The sequence below is a fragment of the Capricornis sumatraensis genome, chromosome 10 (genome assembly GCF_032405125.1).
Source record: "Capricornis sumatraensis isolate serow.1 chromosome 10, serow.2, whole genome shotgun sequence".
Taxonomy (NCBI): Eukaryota; Metazoa; Chordata; class Mammalia; order Artiodactyla; family Bovidae; genus Capricornis; species Capricornis sumatraensis.
Genome location: NC_091078.1, coordinates 93532107 through 93559632, shown reverse-complemented (window position 1 = coordinate 93559632; position 27526 = coordinate 93532107). Strand labels below are relative to the sequence as shown.

General features: G+C 36.0%; 1 protein-coding gene across 1 annotated transcript in view; it reads right to left on the bottom strand.

The window, feature by feature from the left end:
* The window catches only part of SFMBT1 (Scm like with four mbt domains 1), a 111602-nt gene that overhangs the window by 22836 nt on the left and 61240 nt on the right, over positions 1 to 27526 (bottom strand). The window contains exons 2-8 of the mRNA XM_068981944.1: positions 25335 to 25489; positions 16893 to 16987; positions 11478 to 11718; positions 5640 to 5728; positions 2838 to 3084; positions 2016 to 2107; positions 1041 to 1142 (exon numbers count right to left, since the gene is read on the bottom strand). Coding sequence (XP_068838045.1) covers positions 1041 to 1142; positions 2016 to 2107; positions 2838 to 3084; positions 5640 to 5728; positions 11478 to 11718; positions 16893 to 16987; positions 25335 to 25362 — 894 coding nt within the window. The 5' untranslated portion in view covers positions 25363 to 25489. The remainder of the gene's footprint in view (positions 1 to 1040; positions 1143 to 2015; positions 2108 to 2837; positions 3085 to 5639; positions 5729 to 11477; positions 11719 to 16892; positions 16988 to 25334; positions 25490 to 27526) is intronic.

Sequence of the window (27526 nt, the reverse complement as noted above, 5' to 3'; positions counted from 1 at the left end):
CATTATCAACCCTATTTTGCAGAAAAGGAAACTGAGTTTAAAAAACAGTTAATAACTTGCACCATGTTACACAGACAGGTAGAAACAGCTTAGATTTAAATCCAAGTGTGTGAGCTGTGAACAAAGCTTAGTTCAGACTTAGAGAGGAGTCAACTACACTAGTTTATTAGATCAGATCCTAGCCTAGTTTCAAATACCAAAAAGAAGGTTTTACGAACCTCCTCTAGCTCCTTACTACCTACCCTTCAGACTCCAGAAAGGACTTTCTGGCCCCATTGCATATTCAAGATCCCTTCTTGTTCTAAGAATTATCCTCTTCTAAGACAAGGAAAACTCAAATCTCAACAGGTCAGACGATTCAGCTTCCAAGTAACCACTCCTCTTGTCGCACTTGACTTTTGGTTCTACTCTCAGTAAACCGGCTTCTGCTCTACTCCTAAAACAAAATCCTCTGCCTTATGAATCAGTTCTCATAACGAGTAACTGGGCCTGTTACCGTCACAGACAACCTGCCCTGTTCTTGTGCGTACTCCTAACCAGACCCTTGTTTTCGTTAGTCTTCCGAAAGATTAAAAGTCTACATCTGGAATCCGTGGCTGGAACAACTCTACTTGCACATCTTGCGACACTAATCCACTGTTTTCTACACACCTGTTCACCCAACGAGCCTGGCACCTAGTTGGACATTGATGACACTGCCTGCCTCCAAACTTTTCACCATGGGCTACCTCCTGGTTAGATCTCCTCTAGTTATGGAGGACTGCCACAGGACACAGCTAGGACTGCCCCCAAAGAATGTGTACCCCACTCCTCTGGTACCCTGGCTTTGGTTAACTGGGCCAACCAAGCTCTGAAAAAGGAATGCGCCACAAAGAGCTGGACATTAGAAACGTTAAGACGTGCACAGAACTAATTCTAACCTCGCATCTTAGGAGAAACAATGGGTTGGATTAGCAGAGTCTGACGATCAAAACACTACCAATTTCCTAAAACAGCCACCCTGACAAGAATTCTTACCAAGATAGTTGCCTCCATTTTACCTTAACAACTGTAGCAGGAGAGATGCCAAAAGGAGACCAGGGGTCCACAGCTTCTAATTTCATATTTACAGAGAAAGAATGAGTGCCGATCACTCGCTTGTCCTGAAATGTAAAGGCCAAGAGGAAATAAAATACAGTATTTTCACATTTACTTTATGCTAACATATAGCTGAATACTACTCATTTTTAAAATTTTTTATTTAGCTGCTTTTGGTTGTACTGGGTCTTTGTTGCTGCACACAGGCTTTCTCTAGCTGCGGGGAGTGGGGGCTACTCCTTGTTGTGGTGTGTGGGCTTCTCTTTGTGGTAACTTCTCTTGTTATAGAGCATAAGCTCTGGGAACACAGGCCTCAGCAGTTCTAACATGCAGGCTCATTAGTTGTGGCTCCTGGGCTCTAGACCACAGGCTCAGCGCCTGCAGTGCACAAGCCTGGCTGCTCCACGGCATGTGGGATCCTTCCAGAATAGGGATCGAACCCTCGTCTCCTGCACTGGCAGGTGGATTCTTATCCACTGCATCACCAGGGAAGTCCTGAAAACTACTCTTAATTAAAATAATGAAACTGTCCAGCTTCTGTTTAATAATCTAGTCCTGTAATTATCTTCCCAGCCTAGAAAAAACTATTCAGGAAAAACAGAAAACCAAAGGGAGCAAGCACTCCTACTCACTACATTTGGAACACAAGGACCATCCACAGAAAAAAACAAGCTTATTTTAATACAAGTCAGGGCTATGTAGTTAAAAGCAGAGGAGAAAAGATTCAGAACGCTTTAAGAGCATTCGGGAGAAAACCTAGACTACCTTCAGGTAAAAAGGAAGGATGATCATCACTCCAGCCTTGAAACCTCTTTGTCTCCTTCAGTCATCACAGCGCTCTCACTGACACCAGGGGTTATTTCACACTTGGCAGCTCCCTCAAATTGCTGTACTCTACTGTGAGCAGACGTCCCTATCTACTACATTTTTGTTTTTACCTTAAACAAATAAGATGGTAATGGCTCTTCCTCCTCTTTCACTTTGGTCAAGATCTCTTGCCACTCAGCTTCATTTTTCAGATGTCTGATGGCTTTAGTTAAAACAAGACAGGATGCTTTAAGTGATGTGAGAACTTACAAATTTTATAACTGCTCTGAAAGCATTCACATAAACAAAAAAGTCACTTTCCCCTGGGAAAAGGGAGGGGTTCAAGCCCACTTATACCATCTTTACTCAGAGAACTCCAACTTCAGTACCTTGTGTCCTAGTAGTTGAGTAAAAACACCTATCATGAGACCATAAGGATTACTCTAGTCCACAAAATAATACAACATCCAAATTACGGTATGTAATAATGAATGTGAGTGATTTCAACATTAACTCCTATTTTAATATCTTGTTTTTAAGTTTTTTATTTTTTTAAACTGGAATATCTTTTAATCAATAATCCGCTTTGAACTCAAGACCTGTCCTACTCCTATATCTATCTGAATGCTACTTAGAGAACTTTTCTTACTTTTTTTTTTTTCTCTAAGAACTTTTCTTAGAGAACTTTTGGTAAGGGGTCAGTATAACTTAGGGCAGAAGTCAGTAAGAGCTGGGGCAAAAGGTGTATCAGTATGTGTGGCAAATTACTAAGGCAACAAAGCTCCCCCCTCCAAAAAAAAAAGGCATTTACATATTCCATATACATTTATAATATTTCTATTAGGCAAATCAACAAAGGCTTTTGTAATATGCAGAATAATGTATTTTTCAGTCTCACTGATATTAATAAACAATAATGCCCAATATTAAAAGAAAAATGTATTGCTCCTCACCTGATGGGGGTTGAAGCTCGTACCCTTGTTGAGCAGCCCAACCAACATGATGAAGAAACGGATCCAAGTAATACAACCAATGTTCAACATTATCAGAACCCTCAAGTCCTTCATAACGCAGCTTCAGCCTTCCCCCAATGTTGTCTACCACAGTAACAATCCAAGTACTTAAAGAGTCCTGGAAAGCTTGACATTCCAGCCTGGAACCTGGAGCAATGAGATCTAAAGGATTCCTCCCATTACGGAGCTATAGGTAAAAAAGCAAAATGATTTTATGAGAGGTAACATAATATTTTTAAAAGTCAAGTTTTAAATGAACTCAAACTAGCTATTATATTTTTATCCATTCAAAGCCAGGGACACTGAACCGTCTAATATTAGACAAGTTTGTATAGCATTATTTCTGGTGATGTGAAAATATCTACCTTAAAGAAAATTTACCATAAAGCAATAGAACTATTCTAAAAGATTTCTATCTCTAGGACTATGCTACACAGTTTCATCTAGAAAGAATTTTTAAAATATCATCATTACTTAGTCTTTGTAAAAGCCAAGTATGATCATCATTAAAAAAAAAAAATCAAACATGACAAAAGTCAAAATTGCCCACAACCCACCTCCAGGAAAGAACATGATAAATGCTTTGGCAAACACTCTCTGAGAAAAGGTTGTTTACACCCAAGTCAACATCCATCCATGTCTTATCTTTTTTTCTCTCTTGTATTTTTTGAAAACTATATATTGTTTTTCAGTGTTTGTGGCACTTAATATTTTATAGCTATCTTTCTATTACAGCACATACAAATCTTCCTCATCCTTTTAATCTGCTTTATTGATATTCTCTATTATACTTGGGCAGTAGTTTATCCACTTACATACTGATGGGATTTCAGTTATTTCTGATGTTTTACTCATTTCACAACAATGCTGTTACAAATAACAGAGTAAGCGTTTTAAATTCACTCAAGGAAAGGAAAAGTTTAATTCTCATTCTTTAGATATACTACTAAAAACTAGAAAAAAGAAATAAAAAAGGTTGATTTCAATATCATCATTTAATCATTTCTTACTGTTCAAACTTAATTTCTTTCCTCATAAGAACTGTTCTATGATAATTACATATTTATATATGTGCAAAAGCACATGAATTAAGGCACACATTCACAACTGAAGATAAAAATGGCTGAATCAAAGTCATTATAGAGCAGATTAATTCATTTGTTCATATGATACTGAGTGGTGAGCCAGACCCTGACTACACATAATTAAATGTGTCAGAGTACCGGCACACCTCTGAGATATTGCAGGTTCAGTTCCAGACTACAGCAATAAAGTAAATATAGAAATAAAGTGAACCATACTAATTTTTTGGTGTATATAAAAATTAAGTTTGTATTATAGTCTATTAAAAGTATGCCACAGCATTATGTCTAAAAAAACAATGCATAAACTTTAATTAAAAAATACAGAACAAAAAAACTAATACAATAGTTACATCAAAGATCACTGATCAGAGATCATGCAAATATAATAATAATGAAAAAGTTTGAAGCATTGTGAGAATTACCAAAATGTAATACAGAAACACAAAGTAAGCAAACACTGCTGGAAAAACAGTGCCAAGAGACTTGCTCAAAGGAGGGTTACCACAGAGCTTCAATTTGTAAAAACTGCAGTATCTGTAAAGCACAGTAAAGTGAAGCACAATAAATCGAGGTATGCGTGTATAAAGATCACCTAGAAACAAATTCAACAATCAAGCCTAAAAGGGGAATTGTGAATGGATCACAGAATCAAATCTATAAGAGTTAAAACTATAAAGCATTCAGAATATAGGAGCCAACTTTTATGACCATGAGTTAAGCAAAGCCTTCTTAGATTTGCAAAAAAAGATAAATTGGACTACATTGAAATAAACTTTTGTTCTACAAACAATATCATCAAGAAAGTGAAAAAACAATCTACAAAGCTGGATAAAATAGTTTAAAAATCATATATCTTGATCTAGACTTGTAATTTGAATTTATAAGGAACTCTTACAAGCCAATAATAAAAAGATAAATAGCCCAATTTTAAAATGAGCAGATGTTTCTCCAAAAAAGAAGCACATAGAAAGATTTTCAATATTACTAGTCATTAGGGAAATGCAACTCAAAGTGAGAAGCCACTTTACACACAATAGGACAGCTATAGCCAAAAACAGAACAACAGGTGTTGGTAAGGATGTAAAGACATTGGAACCTTCATAAACTGCATTTCACATATGCTACAAACAATGTTGCTGGTATAACAGAAAGAGACAAAATGTAACTTAGAAACATCATAAGCAATAGATTCATTTCACAAAAATAAGAAATCTATATTCACCAAAAAGCCCAAAAGCTACACTTTAAAAGAACTGCTAAAAGCAGGTAGGTAGTGGTCCAGGGTCTTCTGGGAAAAAGCAAAGGGGTCTCTCAAGTCACCTGGTGTGGGAGTTACACATGTCCACACTGAAAGAATCAACCCTGGCTCAGTTCCAAGTGAGAGCTCAAAAAGGCCACATTTCCAAGCTGCGTGAAAGAACCTGGAAAACTATAGAGTTTTATGTGTTTGCAACTAATTCAAAAACATTCTAGGCTCTGAGCAAGCCACCAGTTTACAACCTCTGAGGGTAAGTTTACACCCCTTAAGACCTATCCCTGGGTCTGTCGTAGTAATGCTGATCTGACTCAGAGTGGTAAATGAGCAAGCCATTTTAAGATTCCCTGAACAGGAAGATTAGAAGTTTTCCATCCTGATTCTGGAAGCAATAATACTCACGCCCTCTAGCAGCGGAACAGGAGGACTACATGCTCCCGCCAGGGTCTGCCGTAGAAACTCATCCCAGTCAGACACTTTATCTCTGATGCCTAGATGATGGAATCACACTGTCAGCCACAAAACGCAAAGAAAGTAAACCACACAGAATACAGAAAAACTAAGTCTGTGAAAATGGTTTAGAGGTGCATTTATCATTTTAATATGTTAGAGCCCAACATATTGATTCTTGGAGAGCTTAGAAATAATACTCCTGTAGATAAGAGTTACTTCCTGGTTAGTTCAATGAGTTGTATCCAAAAAAAAAAAGAGAACGGGCCCAACTCACTGTAAGTATAATGTTATCCAAAAATGAGTTACTTTATTTTTTTATTGTGGAGATTTTCAAACATACCGAAAAGCAGAGAAAATAATATAATGAATCCCCATGTACGGTAGTTTCAACAACTGCCTTTTATCCTTGTTCCCTTCATCCTATTCCCTTCTTTCCCCACAGGTAACTTTCCCCACAGGGACATACATTTAAATTACTGTATTTGAAAATCACTGAAATAGTTTTTCTATTTTGGGTAGTTAATTCACAAGCTCCAAATACAGATTTCTTTATTTGCTTTTGCATTTTTTAAAACTTTTTTTCACAAGTTATATAGAACATTTACATGGTTCAAAATTCTAATCTACAAAGTAAGTTACATTCAGAAAATCTGGCTTTTATCTTTGTCCCCTTCATCCTATGCCCTCCTTTTTAAAATGGTGTGTTCCTTACTGATATTCAACCGTTGTTCAATTTAAAAAAATATTCCTTCATTTTTAAAAAATCAAATTCACACACACATTCATACATCCTCCTCCTCCCTCATTCAATACGAATTTTTCTTTATTCATGTGACAAAGTATCTGGAGACCACTCCTTTGATGTATGTAGACAGACTCTGTTTCTTTTAATGACTGTACCTTCTGTCACTATAAAGTAGTCTTTGGAAAGGTGATATATATTGTCACACACACACAACAGAATATTACTCAGTTATAACAAAGAATGAAATAATGCCATCTGTAGCAACATGGATGGACCAAGAGATTATCATACTAAGTGACATAAGTCAAAAACAAATATCATATGATATCACTTTTACATGGAATCTAAAAAATTTATACAAAGGAACTTATTTACAAAACAGAAACAGACTCACAGACATAGAAAATAAACTTACAGTTATCAAAGGGGAGGGAGGGATAAATTAGGAGTTTGAGATTAACAGATATACATTAGCACATACAAAACGGAGAAACGATGAGGATCCACTGTATAGCACAGGGAACTATGTTCAATATCTTGCAATAACCTATATGGAAAAGAACCTAAAAAGAATTTATATAATATGTGTATGTATAACTGAATCACTCTGCTGAATACTTGAAACCAACACAACATTGTAAATCAACTATACTTCAATTAAAAAAGTAACAATAAAATACCCTTCTTTGTCTCTTACAGTGCTTTCTGATCTGAATTCCACCTTTGTCAGATATCAAGACTGAGACTCCTGCTTTCTTTTCTATTTGCACCTGGTCTACGTATCTTTGTCCATCCTTTTCTGTTTATTCTTTCAGAATATCTCCATTTACGTATGTTTCCTGTAATAGCACAGAAGTGGGTTTTACTTTGTGAGCCAACCTGAATTGTTTACTTTTAATAGAAGAGCAAGCCCATTAATTTATATATAATTTATTTATAAACATAATTTATTTACATTATCAAAGATATGGCCTCAATGCTGACTTACTGTTTAATATTACATAAATTACCTGTACGGATACATAGTCTTTCACTATGTGATATATTTTATTTAAATGTATACTTTTCCTTTTTAAAATCTATCTTTTGGCACTTAGAAAAGTTTGTGGTTCTTTTTTCCTTCTGGTTATCTTTATACTAATACCTTTATGTAACAATTCTAGTCCTCTCTAATTTTAGACTATTTTCTATCTCTTTTTTTTAACAAACAACGTTAAAAGTTAGCGATAACCTCCTTTCTTCTCCTCTCTTTCAGCATTTCATTTCATGTAACAGCCTTTTACTGCCAGTTCACACACGAAAGGTAATCAGTTAAATTATTAGGCAATAACCCTGTTTTAAAAGGGGGAGGGAGGATGAATAAGCTTATACCACTATTTACCTGTTTTCTCCACTGTGGTCCCATATTTTTTACAGCTATACTGTATTTATGTTGTCAGAGCATGTATCATTACACAGTGTATTGTCTCTCTTATAACCATCATTTAGCTTTAAGTTCTACAGCCATATATACATTTCAGTTCAGTTCAGTCGCTCAGTCGTGTCCAACTCTTTGCGACCCCATGAATCACAGCATGCCAGGCCTCCCTGTCCACCACCAACTCCCGGAGTTCACTCAAACTCATGTCCATCAAGTCGGTGATGCCATCCAGCCATCTCATCCTCTGTCATCCCCTTTTCCTACTGCTCCCAATCCCTCCCAGCATCAGAGTCTTTTCCAATTAGTCAACTCTTCACATGAGGTGGCCAAAGTATTGGAGTTTTAGCTTTAGCATCAGTCCTTCCAATGAACATCCAGGACTGATCTCCTTTAGAATGGACTGGCTAGATTTCCTTGCAGTCCAAGGGACTCTCAAGAGTCATTTAGGGTTTCACTAACCACTGTCATACTAACATTTCTTCATTTGTCTCATTTTCTGCAGCTCATTCTCTAGTGGATTTCTTTGGAAGGGCTCATGGGAACAATATTCCCTGGGTCTCTACATATTCCTAACAGTTCACATGTGGCCTTTACACCTGAAGCTCAGTTTGGCTAAACATAAAATCTTGGCCTTGTATATTCTTTTACTGAACTTCTTAAATATGTTACCCTGTCATCTTTTGGCATAAAGCATGCTGTCAATCAGTCTGGTGACAATCTTGTTTTCTTAACTTTTCAAGAAACCTACGTATTTTTTGCCTAAATGATCAAGGGATCAATTTCTGCTTTAGAGTTTAATACACAACTTGATGTAGCTATTCTCATTTGATTTCTCCATGTACATAGTGAAACCTTTCAATATGTATTTTTAAGTCCTATTTGATTTCCATAAAGTTTTCTTAAATTGTACTTTACAGTATTTTATTATTTCATTGCTTTGGTTCTTATCTTCAGGGACGTCTATTTTTGCCAACCTATGTTATTTTTTCCAAGTCCTTTTTATTTCTTTTAATTAAAACTTTTTCTTCTTTTTACTCTTCTCTTTCTGTTCAATTACTCATGCTTGAGTCACTCCTGTTTTCATCTTAGTCTTCATTTCAACTATTTTTAAACCTTTAGTTCTTGCCTAACTTCTATTTTTTTTCCAAATCTTCCTTTTCTCCAGTCAGTTCATTTTCTAATTTTTATAAATTTTATTTACGGTTTTTCTCACTGCTCTATCATAGTTACTATTTTCTTTTATCTTGTTTTGAAACGTTTTTGTCTGACACAGTGTTCACCTCTTTTGTGATTATGTTTCTCTGGAAGGATTTTATTCTTCCTTTTTGACTTTTTAAAAAAATTATAATAACTTGACCTTGTATGAGACTTGACAGAAATCATTTCCTGTTGTTTATGTTTACATGAGGTGAATTTTGCTATACTCTTGAGATAGTGGGCCAGGTAACTTCATGTCTCCAGAACTTTTTCTCACATTGTTTTTTCACAGAATGTTAATGATCAGCTAGAAGCCCACCAAAAGCCCAGGACTCTAAACACTCAGATCTTCATTTGTAAATATCATCCTTCAAAATACAAAAAGAAAAAAAAACAAACACACACCAGGGCTTCCTAGAGAAATGGCTGATTTCAGGGTTGAGGTAGGGGAAAGTTTCCTGAACAAGAAACTACTCAAAGAATAATGGGAACATAGCAAGGGACATATCTGCCAGTTTGAAGAGGTGTTCACTGGCCAAATCTAGGACAGTGTGATCATCAAAATAAATAATGACAGCAAGGACTGTAATCCACTGAATAAGACTCATGAGTGTACACTGACATATCTACATAAATACAGATGCATACACAAATGCATGTGTGTAAACAGGAGAAAAGGGAAAGCCCTTTCTGTAGTAGAAAGCCAATTAGGAAATGTAGAAGGAATTAGAAAAAACCATTTGCTAAGTATTAGAGTAATAACTGTTTCAGATAAAAATTACCAATGGATGCCAAAAATAGTGGGTGATGTTTGAAGACTAATGAGATATTTACATAATTTCAAGGTATCATCCCACAAGATACTAATTAAAAACAGTAAAAGTAATTTTACAGTGGAAAAATTTGGAATATACCAACTTAAGTGATGAAAGTTAATATCACAAGTTAGTTACCAGACAAATTAACAGCATGTTGTCTCGTAACATGATGCACCAGAAGGATACTGCATTACTTCTGCATTTTTTCCTACCAAATGTCCACAGTCTGAATGTAAGTAAACATCCGACAAACCTAAATTGTGAGACATGCTAAAAAATAATCGGCCTATACTTCTCAAAAATGTCAACATCAAGGAAGACAAAGAAAGGTTAAGGAAACTAAAAAGATGACAGCCAAATATACTGAAATCTTGGACAAGGAAAAGACGGGGAATAATGAATGTTTTGGATCCAAGACATAATGAACATTAGTGGGTAAACTGGCCCGTAACTTTCAAAGATGTCAAAGTCATGGAAGACTTCGGAACAAAAGACTAAGGAACTGTCCCAGATTAAAGGAATCTTTAGGAGACATGATAAATGAATGTAACAAATGACTTGGAATTTTCTTTTACTATAGAAACATTTTACTATAAAAATATTATTGATAAAAACAGAACAAGCTCTGTAGATTAAATAACAGTATTCTATCAAAGCTAATTTCCTGATTTTATTATTTTACTGTGTTCATCCATGTCCATTTTTAGAGGTATATTCTCATGTTAAGAGTAAAAAGGAAAAAAAATAAATAAAAAAGGCATTGTGTCTACAAGTGATTCTCAATGGTTCATTAAAAAGATACATATGTGTGTGTGTGTGTGTGTGTGTGTGTGTGTGTGTGTGTGTGTGTGTGCGCGTGTGTATGAGAGAGAGAGACATAGAGAGAGAAAAGAGAGAGACAAAGACAGAGAGGGAGGAAAGGAGGCTAAAGTAACTGTAGTACAATGCCGACATTTGGGGAAAGCTGACAATAAGGCCCCAAGAATTTTCTATATTTTTGTAAATCTGGAATATTTCTGGAAATCTAAAATTATCAATATAACAAAATAAGAAGCTGGAAGAAAAGCATATAAGGTCTAGAATTTTCTTAAGGCATCTCTCTCCTTTTTCCATGTTTATATGACTCTTCTCTTTCTTTTGTCCTATTGTCTCTGTCCTGCTTAATTTGGATTCTACTCCCAGTAGGGCTCTTTCCTGAAAGGGAGCTTCAGCTGGTGTATTTTAAAAGGTCACAGGTCCCAGACTGTCTGTAGGTAACAGGAGGGAGGACAGTAAAATCAGGAAGAGAAACAACCTGGCCCAATGTACTCTAAGACAGCCAGACCTACAAGTTAAACTCAGAGAGCCTCACACACCCACAGGATGATAAACAACTGATGCTCCCTATGAATGTCATATAAGATTGAGGCTTATAAGGAGCACAGAAAATAATTTTTTTTAATGGAAATGTGTATTATTCCTTATAAATATTCTCATTCACAATACTAACCCAAAGAAGTTAGGAAGACTAATGTGCTTAGGAGATGTGAAAACCTTAAGACTGTGGACAGCCTAAATTTTCCTACATCAATACCACATCACATCTTGATATGACGTATCGCCATTACCTTCTGGGGCTTCGAGGGTCTTTTTATTCTGTTCACACCACCCAATGGGATAGAGGTCAGCCTTCCTGATGTCACACCAGAAGTCTGCTCTGCGATCCTCCCCGTAGCCATCGTACCGGAGGAGGAGCAGCTGCTCACAAGTGGTAATGATGGTGGCAACCCAGTAGGTTTCAGGATCAGTTTTCACAGCCACCTCCAGTTTCATCCCAGGAGCAAATCCATTCTGCAAACGTGTGTCCACCTGAACATGGAAATGTTATTAAGCACCAGAAGAACATCTAATGAGTACTTCTTTGGTCAACATTATTTAAGGCTTATCATTCTAAAGCACTAAATGCAATAAAATCTTCTCAAGGGAAATCTGAGAAATTTCAGTTCTAACTCATAGGAGTGATCCAAACAAAACAGGGACTAGCAATGCTGTTCTGTTCCACCGACCCTGAAGGAGCTTTAAGAGAACTCAGTATTCCACGAAAGCTGTCTATCATGATTATAGAATGTGCTTTCTATTAAACATACAGACCACTGAATGTTCACCATTTTAACAACCTTCAACACGTTAAGATTTCAAGAGTGATTTCTTAATCATTCAAAAGAAAATTTATGAAGCTAGAAAAAGTAAAGGACAAACAGAAGTTATATTGATAATAAATATGTATAATATGTGCCATACAGAGGAAGCCATATTTCCCAGTTTCCCTAAAACAGTCTGTGTTTACACTGGTTATCTTTGAATAATAACTAATAATGCCTCCTATTTCTTTCAAAAGTGCCCAAATTTAAATGACAAATTATACAGTCACAAACGTTGCAGTCTGCAATTCTGAAAATCCTGTATGTATGTACCAAATAATGAGAGCCAGGTTTCTTACTGTGGGATAAAGAAGTGAATAAACCAAAATGCATAAATTCAAGCTAATCACAAGAAAAACCAAAGCCTAACTCAAAACCTAAACCATTTAAGTTGGTGAAAAAGTAATTGCGGTTTTGGACCAATGAATTTTAAATCATTATAACTAGGTTCAAACATATCTTTATTAATCAAAATAGGAATCATTACAATCAACACATTTTTGCCAATGAGGAATAAGTTTGCTTATTCCTGTAGCACAAAAATCCATGCTGTGGGATTCAACAAACTCTTGGAAAGCATTTTCTGCCTCCTGCTGGTTGTGGAAGCATTTCCCCTGCAAAAAGTTGTCAAGATGTTCAAGAAGTGGTAGCTGGTTGGCAAGCAGTTAAGTGAATAAGGCAGACGAGGTAAAATCTTCGTAGCCCAATGCTGGTTGTGCGACGTGTGGTCAGGTGTTGCTGTGGAGGAGAATTGGGCCCATTCTGTTGACCAACACCAGTTGCAAGCATTGCAGTTTTCAGTGCAGTTCAGTTCAGTTGCTCAGTCGTGTTCGACTCTCGTGAGTCTTCAGTGCATCTCATCGAATGGCTGAGCATACGTCTCAGATGTAATGGTTTTGCCAGGATTCAGAAAGCTGTAATGATCAGACAGGCAGCAGTTCACCAAACAGTGAGCATCACCTTTCTTGGGTGCAAGTTTGGCTTTGGGAAGTGCTTTGGAGCTTCTCCTCAGTCCAGTCACTGAGTTGGTCATCACCGGTTGTATAAAATCCATTTTTCATCGCACATCACAATCCAATCAAGAAGTGATTCACTACTGCACAGAATAAGAGAAGATGACACTTCAAAATGACAGTATTTTGATTTGTGGTCATCTCACAAGGCACCCACTTACCAAGCTTTTTCACCTTTCCAATTTTCTTCAAATGCCAAATGAATATAGAATGGTCGACACTGAAGTCTGGCAATTTCTCGTGTAGTTTTAAGAGCATGAGCTTTGATGATCCTCTCAATTGGTCATTGTCAACTTCCGACGGCTAGTCACTGAGAAGTGCAGCGGCTTAAAGCTCCTCATCTTTAAGGCTCTCACCTCCTTTGCAAAACTTCTTGAATCACTACTGCAATATACATTCGTTAGCAGTTTCTGGGCCAAATGTGTTGTTGATGTTGTGAGTTGTCTCTGCTGCTTTATGACCCATTTTGAACTCGAATAAGAGAACTGCTCGAATCTGCCTTTCATCTAACATCATTTCCCTAGTTTAAAATAAATATAAAATAAACAGCAAATAATAAGTCACTAGCAAAAAAAAATAAAGTGAGAAAAGTGTATTAAAATGATGTATAACATAACCACATTTATAAAAGAACATATTCTGATATCAAACAGCAAAGTTCAACAATGCAAGACCGCAATTATTTTTGTACCAACCTAATACCTGGTATATGATTTGCACTTCAAAAGTATCCACACCATGAAAGATGGAGAGAATGAGGAACTGTCATGCATTGGAGGAGCCCATGGAAACACAACAATTAAATACAATGTGGCCATCATAACCACTGGGAAGTGAGGGGGCTTCTGCAAAGGAGAAACCAGAGAGGGAAAGTATACATCCTGTGTAAAACTTCCTTTTTATTCTAATCACTAACCTGCTGTATTCCTGAAAGGTAATCACTATCCTAAATTATAACACTACAGTTTAACACTGTCTGTGTTTCAGCACTATGTGGGCAAAATTATGCAGTGTGAATACTTTTCTTGCCCAACACTGCTTATGAGATTCATTTGTGCTGTTGCACATAACAGTACTTGATCTCTTCTCACTCCTGTATAACGTTCCATTATACACATATGTCATAATTTATCCATTCTAATTCTTCTAGGAGTAGGCACTCTGGATAGTTCACAGTTTTAGAAGACTACTAGTAACACTGTCATGATTATAAGAATAGATTCGTATGTCACTTGATGCATACCTACATGAGTTCTTAAAAAGATATGGCCAAGCTGTTTCCCAAAGTGGCTGCACCAATGTACTCTTCCAATAGCATATAAGAAATCTTCTTGCTCCAACATTCTAGCCAATATTACTATATTTTCAGCTTTTTTCATTTTAACCATCTTGAAGCATGTATTATATTATCTTGCTGTGATTTTAATTTGTATTATTATTAATAGAGTTGAGAATGTTTATATTTTATTGGCCACTTAGACTTCTTCTTCTGGGGAATGCCTAAATTTTTTGCCAACTTTTGAGTCAATATTCTAGATTATCAGTTTGCTAATTACTTGTATTACAAATATCATTTTCTTGATGGTGTTGTCTGATAAATACAAGTCATGAATTGCAATATACTCTGATCCATCAATATTTTTCCATTAAAAGGTTAATTAATTTTCTGTATTTTTAAACAAATTCTCCCTATCCCTAGAAGTCATAAGATATATCAATACTACTATATTATTTTCTAGAAGCCTTTCATATTGAAAACTAATATCCACCCTGAGTTAATCTCTATCTGTGGTATTAGGCTGAGGTCAGGTTTTACTTATTTGAATCAGCTTGTCAATTTCTACCTAATTTTTTTTGGTGTTTGAGTTGCAGTAAATCTACAGATTTGTTTGGGAAGAACTGACACCTTTACAACAATGAGTCTTCCATTATATGAACAAGGCATATTCCTTCATTTTAACTTATTTCAATAAAGATTTGTGTCTCTGCAAATATCTGTTACATTTGAAGTTTTTTATGTTATTGTAAATCACATCTTTCAGTTTCCATTTTTGTCTGTTACTAGTATATAGAAATATAATTGTTTTTTAATATCTGTCTTGTATTTTAATATCTTGCAAAAATTACTCATTAATTCTAATAATATAGTTGAACATTATTTTATACATTATTCATCTGCAAATAATGATTTTTTTCCCCTTCCTTCTCAATTTTTAAACATTTTAATTGTTTTTCTTACCTTATTGTATTGGTTACATCCTCCAATACAATTATCAAATAGGAATCATGTTAACCAGCATAATTTTTGTCTTCTTCCATAATAAAAAGAAATATGAATCATATTACTATTAATAGTTTTCTGTAGATTTTGTATATATACACGTCATCAAATTAAGGACATTCTCATGTATAGATTGCTAAGAATTTTATCATAAGTGGATATGGAATTTTATCAATAATTTTCTTTATATATTGCGATAATAGTCAAAATTTTCTCCTTTACTCTACTACTATGGTGAATTATGCTGGTTTATTTTCAAATGTTAAGCCATCCTGCATTCCTGGAAAAAATCAACTTGTTATTAATGTATTATCCTTTTTAAATATAGCTACATTCAGTTTGGTATAAAAAGTTTACTTTGTATGAAGGTATTTTTGCATCAGTCATTATGAGTGACACATCTCTGTGATTTTCTCTTCTTGAATTATTAGGTTTGGTATCAAGGTTGTGCTGATCTCTAACAAAATGGTACCCTACAATTAATATAGGATCAAATGACCAGACAGAAAGGAAACAGAAGACTTAAACAAGATTACAAATTAACAAGACCTAACAGACGTAAAGAGAACACTGCTCAGCAACAGGAGAATACACGTTCCTCTCAAATGAAATGGAACATTCTCCAGGACTGACCATAACATTAGGACAAAAATAAAGATCATACAAAGTACCTTTTCTGATCACAATGGAATAAAACTTGAACTCAGTAACACAAGGAAAACTAAAAAATTCACAAATATGTGGATATTAAACACACTGTTAGCCAACAGATCAAAAAAAAATCACAAAGGAAATTAGAAAATTCTTTGAGACAAGTTATAACAAAAATTGGGCTTCCCTGGTGGCTCAGATGGTAAAGAATCTGCCTGCAATATGGGAGAGAAGAAAGCAGCATCGCAAAATACATCCAAAGCGTTCTGTTCTTCTTAACAAGACTAACCCTCAAGAAAAACTATTTTACTAGGTCCTAACCAACTACAGTGAACAGAACCTTACTGATCCAAGGTAAGGAAAATACCCAACTCCAGCCCTCTCTAGCCTCCAAAATAGGGGAAAGAATACACACAACTTAGGCTCACTAAAACACTAAGACCAAATCACAGGACTAAAGAATGCTTTTGCTCCCCTCACACCTTACCACCACATCAGGAGGGCTCCTGTACAAAAGGTGAGGCAAAATAAATGACAGCAAAGTACCTTTCAGCCTCTCACACCTATAGCTAAAAGGAACAGTAAAATCAGCCTAACTTTTATCTGGATAAACAGAAAACAATGAAAACTCATTTCTTTTTTTTTTACTCAGCATATTATTAACATATCCAGCTTTCAACAAAAACTTACAGAGCTACTGAAAGATAAAAAACAGTTTGAAGAGACAGAGCAGATATTAGAACCAAGCTCAGATGTGGCAGAGATGTACCATATCAGGAATTTAAAACTGATTCATATGATAAGGTCTCTGAATGAAAAAAGATCAAATGAAAAAAGATTTTCATTTTTTCTAAATGAAAAAGGATCAGGCAGTCAAGCAATACAGTCACCACTTACATGTTTAAAAGACCCGTAGGGAACTGCCGTGGACCCGGTCTCTTCTAGATAGTCTTCCCAGCTTAACTCCACTTCTTCCACTCCAGATCCAGCATCTGGAATTAAAACAAAACAACACAAAACAGGCAAGACCCAATTAAAGAAAGCTCAAGATATAAAAATATAAACTTAGTAAACCTAACTTACAGCTTACTTCACAAGTTAATTTACTTTACACCCAAGATAACTAAGTGTTCTTTTTTAAATAGCAGTTTCCCTTAATGCACTGATTCGGGCTCCCCTGGGGGTTCAGATAGTAAAGAATCTGCCTGCAATGTGGGAGACCAGGGTTTGATCCCCGGGTTGGGAAGATCCCCTGGGGAAGGGAATGGCTACCCACTCCAGTATTCTTGTCTGGAGAATTCCATGGACAGAGGAGCCAGGTGGACTACAGTCCAGGGGATCCTAAAGAGTCGGACATGACTGGGCGACTAACACTTTTATTGCTACTTAATGCACTGATTATCAATGAATCTCAACACCATAGAGTGTGACATACTATCTCCTGCTGGGATCCATTTGGGATTCGCCTAAATGGATCATATAAAGCTGGCAAGAGTGTAACTATTATAATCACTTTGGACCATAAGTTGGTATCTAATTGCCAAGTATTTGAGATCTTTAATAGGCATTTCAAATTTAAATTTTCAATCTCTTCTTCCTTAGTGTCCTCAAATTGAGTAAAAGATACCACTGGCTGATATTTTGGCTCAACCCAAAAACTGTGGAGTTATTCTTACCTTTTTCTCTTTCACATCTTACATTTAATCCATCAGAAAATTCTGTAGGTACTATCTTTAAAAATACCCCAAATTTAATCACTTCCCAACATTTCTACTGCTCTAAGTGCAAGGTCTAACAACAATACCTTTCACCTTTTAATCACACAATAAAACCTAAAATCTCTGGGAGATACAAAAGCCCTATATGATCTGACTCCTAGGCTTCTGACCTTGCCACTGCATCCCCAGCCAGCCTCATGCTTGCTCACTGCACTCGAAGAACACTGAGGTTGGTTTGTTTTTTTCTTTCTAACCATGTTTTCTCCTCAAAGCCTCTACATCAGTTATTACCTCAGCTTAGGCTCATTCCCCTGTGTCATTCACAGCTTTACTTCATTCAATCTCTACTCAAAAACCTCTTCAGAAAGACCTTCCACCAACCAGAAAGGCCTCCCATCACTGCACATCTAAAGTAGAAGCCCCCAGCCTCTGCTTTCATTATCTCCAAGGCATTCATTCCTACCTCAAAGTATACCTTATGTCTTTTTATCTTCCCCACTCGACAACAAACTCTATGAAGACAGGAACGTTGTTTTGGAAAATACTCTATTTCTGTCATAGCAGAGACTCAACACATTTTTGTTGAGGGAGCAAAGATTCAAACACTTCATTGTAACCCAATAATCCCAACTCACATGAGCTGCTTAAAAGCAGGGTTTATTCACTAACGTATCCCCACTGCCCAAAATGATACCTAACACTACCAGGCCTACGATAAACAGCTGCTGAATGAGTACACCTTTGGGGAGTCTATGCTTCACACAAACACAAGGCGGCAAGCAAACGCAGGGACGCTCACCACAGCACTGTTTCTAACAGCAACAGACAGAAGCAATCAGTAGGAGAACAGACAAATTATGGCAGTCCTACAATGGAGCACTACTATATAACAGCTGAAGTGAATGAACGGATTGACATATAAATCTCAAAAAGAAAAAAAAAATCACATCAAGTTAAAAAAAAAGCAGGTGAAGAATAAAAAGTGCAAGATATAATTTAAGCCTCAAAACAAAACTCTGCAATATAATGATTATAAATACATGCATTTCAATAACCTTTGGGGATGGAGGGAAGCAAAGGTTAGAAGAAAAGTAAAAGAGACTTAAGCTATATTATGTTTTATTAATTTAAAAAAATGGAACACATGAAAACGTGTTCAACATCATTCAGTTCAGTTCAGTTCAGTTGCTCAGTCGTATCTGACTCTTTGCGACCCGATGAACCGCAGCACACCAGGCTTCCCTGTTCATCACCAACTCCCAGAGTCCACCCAAACCCATGTCCATTGAGTCAGTGATGCCATCCAACCATCTCATCCTCTGTCGTCCTCTTCTCCTCCTGCCCTCAATCTTTCCCAGCATCAGCGTCTTTTCAAATGAGTCAGCTCTTCACATCAGGTGGCCAAAGTATTAAAGTTTCAGCTTCAACATCAGTCCTACCAATGAACACCCAGGACTGATCTTCAACATCATTAAAGGCAAATTAAAACCACAAAGAGGCACCACCTCATCCTGATTAGGATGGCTATTATCAAAAAGCAGAAAATAAGCTTTGGCAAGGAAATGAGAAATTGGAATCTTTGTGCATCGCTGGTCTTGGAATAGAAAATGGTAGAGTCAGTGTGGAAAATTTTTTGGTGGTTCCTCAAAACATTTTAAATATAATTACCATATGATCCAGCAATTTTACTTCTGTGTATATATCCAAAAGAATTGATAACAGGGACTCAAACAGGTAACTGTACATGAATGTTCAGAGCAGCAATATTCACAACAGCCAAAAGGTGGAAGTAACTGACCCAGGTATCCATCAACAAATGAATGGATAAACAAAATGTGGTATATGCATACAATGGAATATTATTCAGTCACAAAAAGGAAGGAAATTCTGATACAGGCTACAAAATATAGATGAACTATGAGAACATTACACTAAATAAGCCAAGCACAAAAGATCAAATATTGTATGTTTCCACTTACTTGAGGTAGAGTAGTCAAATTCATAGAGACAGAAAGAAGAATGGGAGTATCCGAGGACTAGGGGGAGAGGGGAATGTGAAGTTAGTGTTTAATGGGCACAGAGCTCCAGTACAGGAAGATAAAAAGGTTTTGGAGATGGTGATGTTAATGGCTGCACAACAATGTGAATGGACAGTATACCTAAACATGGTTAAAATGGTAAATTTTATGTTATGGATAATATACCACAATTTTAAAAAATGAACACAAATTTTGACAAAGTTAATTTATTATTTATTAATTTTTAATTCTGTATGGTAGGTACAGAAGTATTCCTTACATGTTTTCCATTCATTTCTACATATTAGAAAATTTTCACTAGAAATAAAATAAATCAATAAAGACTTTATTGGGAGCATCCTGGAAGCATGAGTCAATAGAAAGCCAACTTCCATCACTAGAACATAACAAGGCTAGACAATTCATATTCATGGTCCTTGGCAAGAACCCTAGCCCCTCAAGCAGCATGCTAGTTAAAAAATAAATAAATAAACAGGAACAACAAAAGCAATGAATTAAAGGACTAAAATCTCCCATACATCAAAAAAACTACCTAAAAACTGAGAAAAAACAAGACTAATTAATGATCTGCTAAAAAAATGAGCAAAATACATGAAAAGAGAATTTATTTTTTTTAATTGCAAACAGTCCTTAAACATATGGAAAGAGGTGCAAATTTACTCATTTTAAAAGAATGCAAATGTAAACTACACTGAGATATCAGATTGGAAAAATTCTAAAAGTCTGACAACACACTCCATGGTGAGGCAAGTAATAGGCAGGTAAAGTATAATGATACAACCCTGGTGAAAGGGGTTATATTTTTGTTGGCAACAGCTAACAAAATTACATATGTATTTACCTTCTGATCCCACTTCTAGGAATCTATCCCAAAGATATGCTGGCAAAAATACAAAAAGACATATGTACAAGGCTATTCATTGTAGTACTATATATGTAATACCAAGACTGGAATTAATCCAAATGTCCATCAGTAAGGAACTGGGTGAATAAAATATAGTATATACATCCAACATTATACAGCTGTAAAAAGGAATGAGAACAATTACCACATACTGATGTGGAATAATCCTCAGTACATATTAAGTGAAACAGCAAAACATAGAGCAGTTTTTATTGTAGCTCTAATTTTTGCATAAGGCAAAAGAGATATGAATATATATGTAAATGCTCACATATATCTTTTTACATTTTAAAAATGAACGACAGGATAAAATGTAATAAAACTTCTTTATATATGAAGACTAAAAAGCATGAATTCTATCAGCCTGAAAGTGGGAATGTTGTTATAAATATAATTTAGACTTTATAATTATGTATATTCTTTATACAATTTAGAAACATATTTAAATTAAAAATTCTAAAAACTGAAAATGAACTTAAACAAACATGCCTAATGGTTGGTGGAAAAACCACAAAGAAAATAGAATCCCTTTAAGTCATTATTAAAATACAGAATTCTGACTGCAAACCTGAGTGGAATATATTTAAAGACAAAACAATAAAGAAATCTTAAACCACACACTACTATTCTATTGATATCTGGAATGTTGGTATTCTTGTTGTGAGAAAATTATATGAATATTATATAAATAAATAAATTTAAATAAGGATAAAACAATTTTTAAAAGTTTAAATAAGGATAAAAACAAATAAGTGATGATACTAAAGATTACAAAACAACACATTTTCAAAAGAAAAGATATAAAATCAAAGAAAGAAAATTCCTGTAATTTTATAAAATTATTTATGAAATTATATAAAATTTATATAATTTTATAAAATTATAAATATCAGATGAAGCCATCTGATTTTCTTTTCTCTTCAAAAGATGTGTATTTTGGGACTTTGCTGGCAGTCCAGTGCTTGAGACTCCACACTTCCAATGCAGGGGGCTCAGGTTTGATCCCTAGTCACAGAACAAGGATCCCCCACACCACGCATCAAACAAACAAAATGATGTGTATTTTCCAGCTATGTTTATGGATGAGACCTAGGAGAAATGGCAAGCTGCTATCAACGAGCACCCCAGCATCTGGGCTGTAGACTATAAATATCATATCCACTTTAAAAAAAAAAAAGAGCTTCTCAGACAAATGTCAGATTGCAAAGCTGGGGCAGGAAATGTACAGGAGGAACCTTGGAACCTTTCTATGACAGAAAGCAAGGACTAAAACTATCGGAGATATAATGACATCACATCCAAAGAACACAGGAACCAATCTGAAACAACTCTCACTGCTTGAGAATGGAACAATTTGATCATCAAATGAATGACAGCAACGGATTCAAATCCACATGTAATATATATTATATATGTAATGTATATACTGTATGAGTTAATGACAACATTTAAAACAAAAGAAAACAAATCAGCTTCCTAAATAGCAAAGTGAATACCTTACTCTTTCAGAAGAGCAGCAAAAATACTGGCTAAACAATGAAACTTGACCATTTCAAAAGTTCTGAAATTAACCGAAGGAAAAAAAAAAAACCAAAACTGAAAAGCATCTATTCAAGACAAGTTATTGAACCTCTGTCAGAAGAGTGGGGCTGTGGCACTTTAAGTTGGACCTGTCCCCATCTTTCATTCCTCTTCAGCTAAAAAAAGAAATATTAGAACTGAAAATATAATAACCAAAAAAACAAAACAAACCCCTCCATAGATAAGCTCTATAAGCAGAATGGGGAGAACAAAGAATCACTAAAATTAAAGAGCAATAGAAAACACCCAATTTAAACAACAAAGTGAAAAAAATGAAAAGAGCCTCATAAAGCTGTGCAACAATAACAAAGATTTAACAAAGTGTCTTCAGAGTCCCAAAAGAAGAGAAAGAACAGGGCAGTAGAAGTCCTAGAAGAAATAATGGCTGAAAACACTTCAAATTTGTCAAAAGACATAAGTCTACAGTTTTAAGAAGCTGAGAAAACTCCAAACAAGATAAACCCAAGGAAATCTGTACACAGACACACAGAGTCAAACTGCTGAAAATGAAAGACATTAAATCTTGAAAGCAGCAAGAGAAACAATACCTCGTCTAAGGGAAGTGACCAGAGACAGGGAAACTAATAATTTTATCACCAACAGACCCACACTAGAAAAATGGCTAAAGGAAATTCTATAAACAGAAGTGAAATGATAGTAGAAGGAATCTTGGAAAATCAGGAACGAATAAAGAACAAAAAATAAAAATAGTGGGAAACATCATTATGAAACATTTTCTTTCTTCTCTTGAATTTTCTAATCTATATTTGATAGCTGAAGCAAAAAAAAAAAAAAAAATTGGGGGGGGCCACACCACAAGGCATGTGGGATCTTGGTTCCCTAACCAGGGATGTAACCTGTAATGTCCTTCACTGGAAGTGCAGCCTTAATCACTGGACAGCCAGGAAAGTTCCCCCAAATTTTAACAGTATCTAATGTGGCTCTCAAAATATGTAGAGAAATATTTAAGACAAGTTTTATTATAAATAAAAGTAGGTAGAGACATAAAAAGCAGGTAAAATTTCTACACTTCACTCTAACAAAATGATAACATCAGCAGAATGCGATATGTTAGGGTATACATAATACCTAGAGCAACCACTAAAAAATCTACACAAAGAGATACACTCAAGGACAGTATAAGGGCTTCCTTGATGATCGATTGGTTAAGAATCTGCCTGCCAACTCAGGGGATATAGGTTCGATCTCTGCTCTAGGAAGATCCCACATGCCATGGGGCAACTAGGCCTGTGCGCCACAACGACTGACCTAGTGCTGTAGAGCCTGCAAGCGGCAATTTCTGAAGGCTGTGCTATGCAACGAGAGAAGCCAGCCCAACGACAAGCCAGTGCGCTGTAACTAGCCCCTGTACTCCGCAACCAGACAAGCCTGCGCAGCAACAAAGACTCAACCAAACAAAACCTTAAAAAAACAAAAGAACACATTTGTAGAGACAAATCAAAACAAAATTCTAAAAACACTTTCAAGTACCCCACAGGAAGATAGGAAAAGGAACAAAAAATGGAGAAAACAAATGAACAAAACCAACAGATGTTTAAAAAAAAAGGCACACATGAGCCTTAACATATCGACAATTACATTAACTGTAAATGGTCTAAACACACCAATTACAAGACTGAAAAAAAATTTTAGTGACTATATGGTTTTATAAGAAACTTACTTCAAATATAATGATTCACAGAGGCTGAAAGTAAAAGGATGAAAAGGATATACCATGGAAACGCTAATAAAAAAAGAGTATGACTAGGTAAAATCTAGAGAGACAGAAAGCAGACATGATCTCCAGAGGCTGGATTAAGCAAGAAATAACTGCCAATGGTTTCTTGTGAGGAGTGATGAAAATGTTCTGGAATTCAATAGCAGTGCTTGTGAATATACTAAAAACCACTGAATTGTGTATTTTCAAATGGTAAATTTTATAGTATGTGAATTGTATCTCAAAAAAAAGTACTTCAATAAAGTTGTTAATTAAAAAGCAAACAAACAATATGACTGATAAATGAGCCAAAACTACGATGCCATGGTACCAAAGAGGATATAGGGATGGCAAGTAAGAACCTGTTCAGCAGCACTAACCATTAGGGGACTGCAAAGTAAGACCAAGATGATCTGTTAATTTATCAGCACGACTTAAGTAAAAATAGTGACAATACCAAATGGCTGTGAAGATGTGAAGAAATCAGATCTCATACATTGCTGGAAAGAATGTATATGGTACAGCCACACTGGAAAGCAGTGGTGCTCCTGGGCATTTATCCCAGAAAAATGAAATCTTATGTATATGATTATTCATAGCAGCTTTATTCATAAAAGCCAAAAGCTGGAAGCAACCAAAATGAACTGCAACAGATGAATGAATGGTTAACCAAACGGCAGTATATCCACGGAATACTACCAAGCAATAAAAGAGAACAGATTCCTGATATATTCAAGAATTTGGATGGATCTCAGGGGCATTATTTTGAGTGAAAAAAAGCCCATCTCAGAAAGTCACATACTGTGTGGTTCTACTTATGTAACATTCAGGAAATGACAAAATTATAGAAATGAAGAAATGATTAATGGTTACCTTGGGTTAGGGAATGCTGGGGAAGAGGAGTCGGTGTAACTGTGAAGAAGCAGTACAAAGGAGCTCTGTGTGGCGATGGAATAGTTCTGTATTTTGACTGAAGTGGCAGTTACAGGAATTTACACAAATCATAGAGACATACATACATTTGATACATATATCAATTTCCCAGTTTTCATACTGCACTATACTTAAATGAGATGTAACTTATAGTAGAAGCTGGGTGATGGGTACATGAAGACTGTCAGAATCTTTGCAAGCTCCTATGAATTGATAATTACTTCAAAATAAATTTACTTTTTTTTTTAAACGAAGTCTGCTCATAAAAGTTATTTACTTTTTCAGCAAACAGGCTGAGCACCCCTGGTGCCAGGTACAAAGAAAGATAACTCATATCTTCAAAGAGCTTCCCATTTAGTGGTAAAAAGATAAGCCTGACAATGTAACACAGGTGAGTAATGGAATTCTGCACTCCGAAAAACAGATTCCGCTCAGCAAAACCGATACCTGCATCAGTCTGCTGCTCCCCGTTCATTTCCACAGCACATGGGTAAGCTCCTCCCCACACAGAGGACAGGCCTTATGGTTATGCTACAATCTGAAGATTACTTGCAATTCTCAAGCATCTGTTCAATGGGCATCGAAGGGTCCAAGTGAAAGTGCTGAAAAATCAAAAAGAACACATTAGCAGGCTGCAGTCCAGTGTTTACTCATTCATAAGACATAACACTCTGGTGGGTTGAAATGGCAGATAAGAACAAACTGGCAGCATAGATATAATTAAGAGACAAAAATTGACACCTTTTCTAATTTTGAAGGTGTGTGTGTGTGTGTGTGTGTGTGTGTGTGTGTGTGTGTGTGTGGACACAGAGAGAGCAAGCTATTAAGATCTTGATATCTAAAAATCACAGCAAATAAATATATATATATATGAATCACTACCCCTTCAACTTAGATTATAATACTGAGCAGGACTATCCATGAAAACTCCAATTCTTAATGAAGTTCTGGGGAGTGGGGGAGGAGTTTAGCTTTCAAAGCTCTCTCTTAGTAAGATTCAGGATACAATGTATTATTTTATCTAGTTTCCCATCTCATTTACCTAGAATATTATGCAGAACCAAAAAGTATGAACCATATTTGTCTACAATTACACTTACAAAGAAAGCGCAATTCTTCCAAAATAAGCTCTGGAATCATTTATTCTTAAAAAAAAAAAAAAAGTTTTATTGGGCTATAACTCACATGCCAAAATGTTCCATTTTAAGTGTACAATTCAATAATGTTTAGTAAATTTACAGAGTTGTGTAACCATCACTATAATCCAATTTTAGAATATTTCTATCCCTCTGGAAAAGAACTTCCCTCCCACCTGCAGTTAATCCCCATTCCATCCCCAGCCTCAGGCAACCACTAATCAACTTTCTGTCTCTAGAGATTTTGCCACTTCTGGACATGTCACAGCAATGGAATCATACAGTATGTGGTTTCTTGTATCTCGCTTCTTTCACTCAGCATGTTTTTGAGGCCCATCCATGCTGCACATGGATGAATCTATTTCTTCCTGCTTTACTTACATGCAAAACAATCTCAGATACTGCCTTTACATATGCCTAATAGAGTAGAAAGAGGAAAGAAGCTGCTGCCGGAAGGCACAATGTGAACAGACCGCAAGGACAATGCAGAAAACCATAACGGTGGGACAGGAACTCCACAGCCACAGCTGCCCGGGTGATACCTACAAGAGCAAATACCTCTGCACCTGTCAACAAGATTCTGAATCTGTCTTCGATCCCCAGGAATGGATTCTCATAAAAGCCTTTTAAACAGATTCTAGCTCCAGCTCCACCCACGACAAATATGCTATCTTATACAGACTACATTATGTCCATTTTTAAAATATTTAAAATGAGCATAACATCCTTTTCAGATTTTAAAACTAAATTCCTTACTGAGCAGAGAGAAAATATTAATAACTGTTAATACTATGGATATCCCATTTGAGGTAACTGCCAGTTATCCAAAATCCTTTCATACAACTTAAGCACTGAAACTCACACTTTCACAGACAGGAACAACTGAGTATAAACTTGGTAGTGAGATTTAAAGCCTCTGAACAAGCTTTCTTCTCTCAGCTTCCTTTTCTACTCCAAGTCCAAAACATTTAAACTACACCATTCCACCTATAAGTCATTCACTCCCCATATTTATGGAACACCAGTTCATTACCATCTACTATTCCAGGGGGTAAAGGTAAAGTAACCAAGAGAGACTTAGTTTCTGCATTCATGATGCTTATTTTCAATAGGAGGAAGAAAATTTAAGCTAGCAATTTAAAACAATTATTTAAAGTGCTAAGAAGGAAAAGCAGTGGGTGCTAAAATAGAACATAATGGCAGACCCAACCAAAACTAAGAGGACACTGACACGGCCCCTGGCTGGAGGCGGCGGGGGGTGGGGGGCAGTGAGGGGGATATTTAGGGTGATACTAAAGGTTGGGCGCGGAAGAATTGATGCTTTCAAACTGTGGTGCGGGAGAAGACTCTTGAGAGTCCACTGGACAGCAAGGAGATCAAACCAGTCAATTCTAAACAAAACCAACATTTCCTGAATATTCACTGTAAGGACTGATGGTGAAGTTCCAATACTTGTGGTCCCCTGATGTGAAGAAAGACTCATTGCAAAAGATTAAGAGCAGG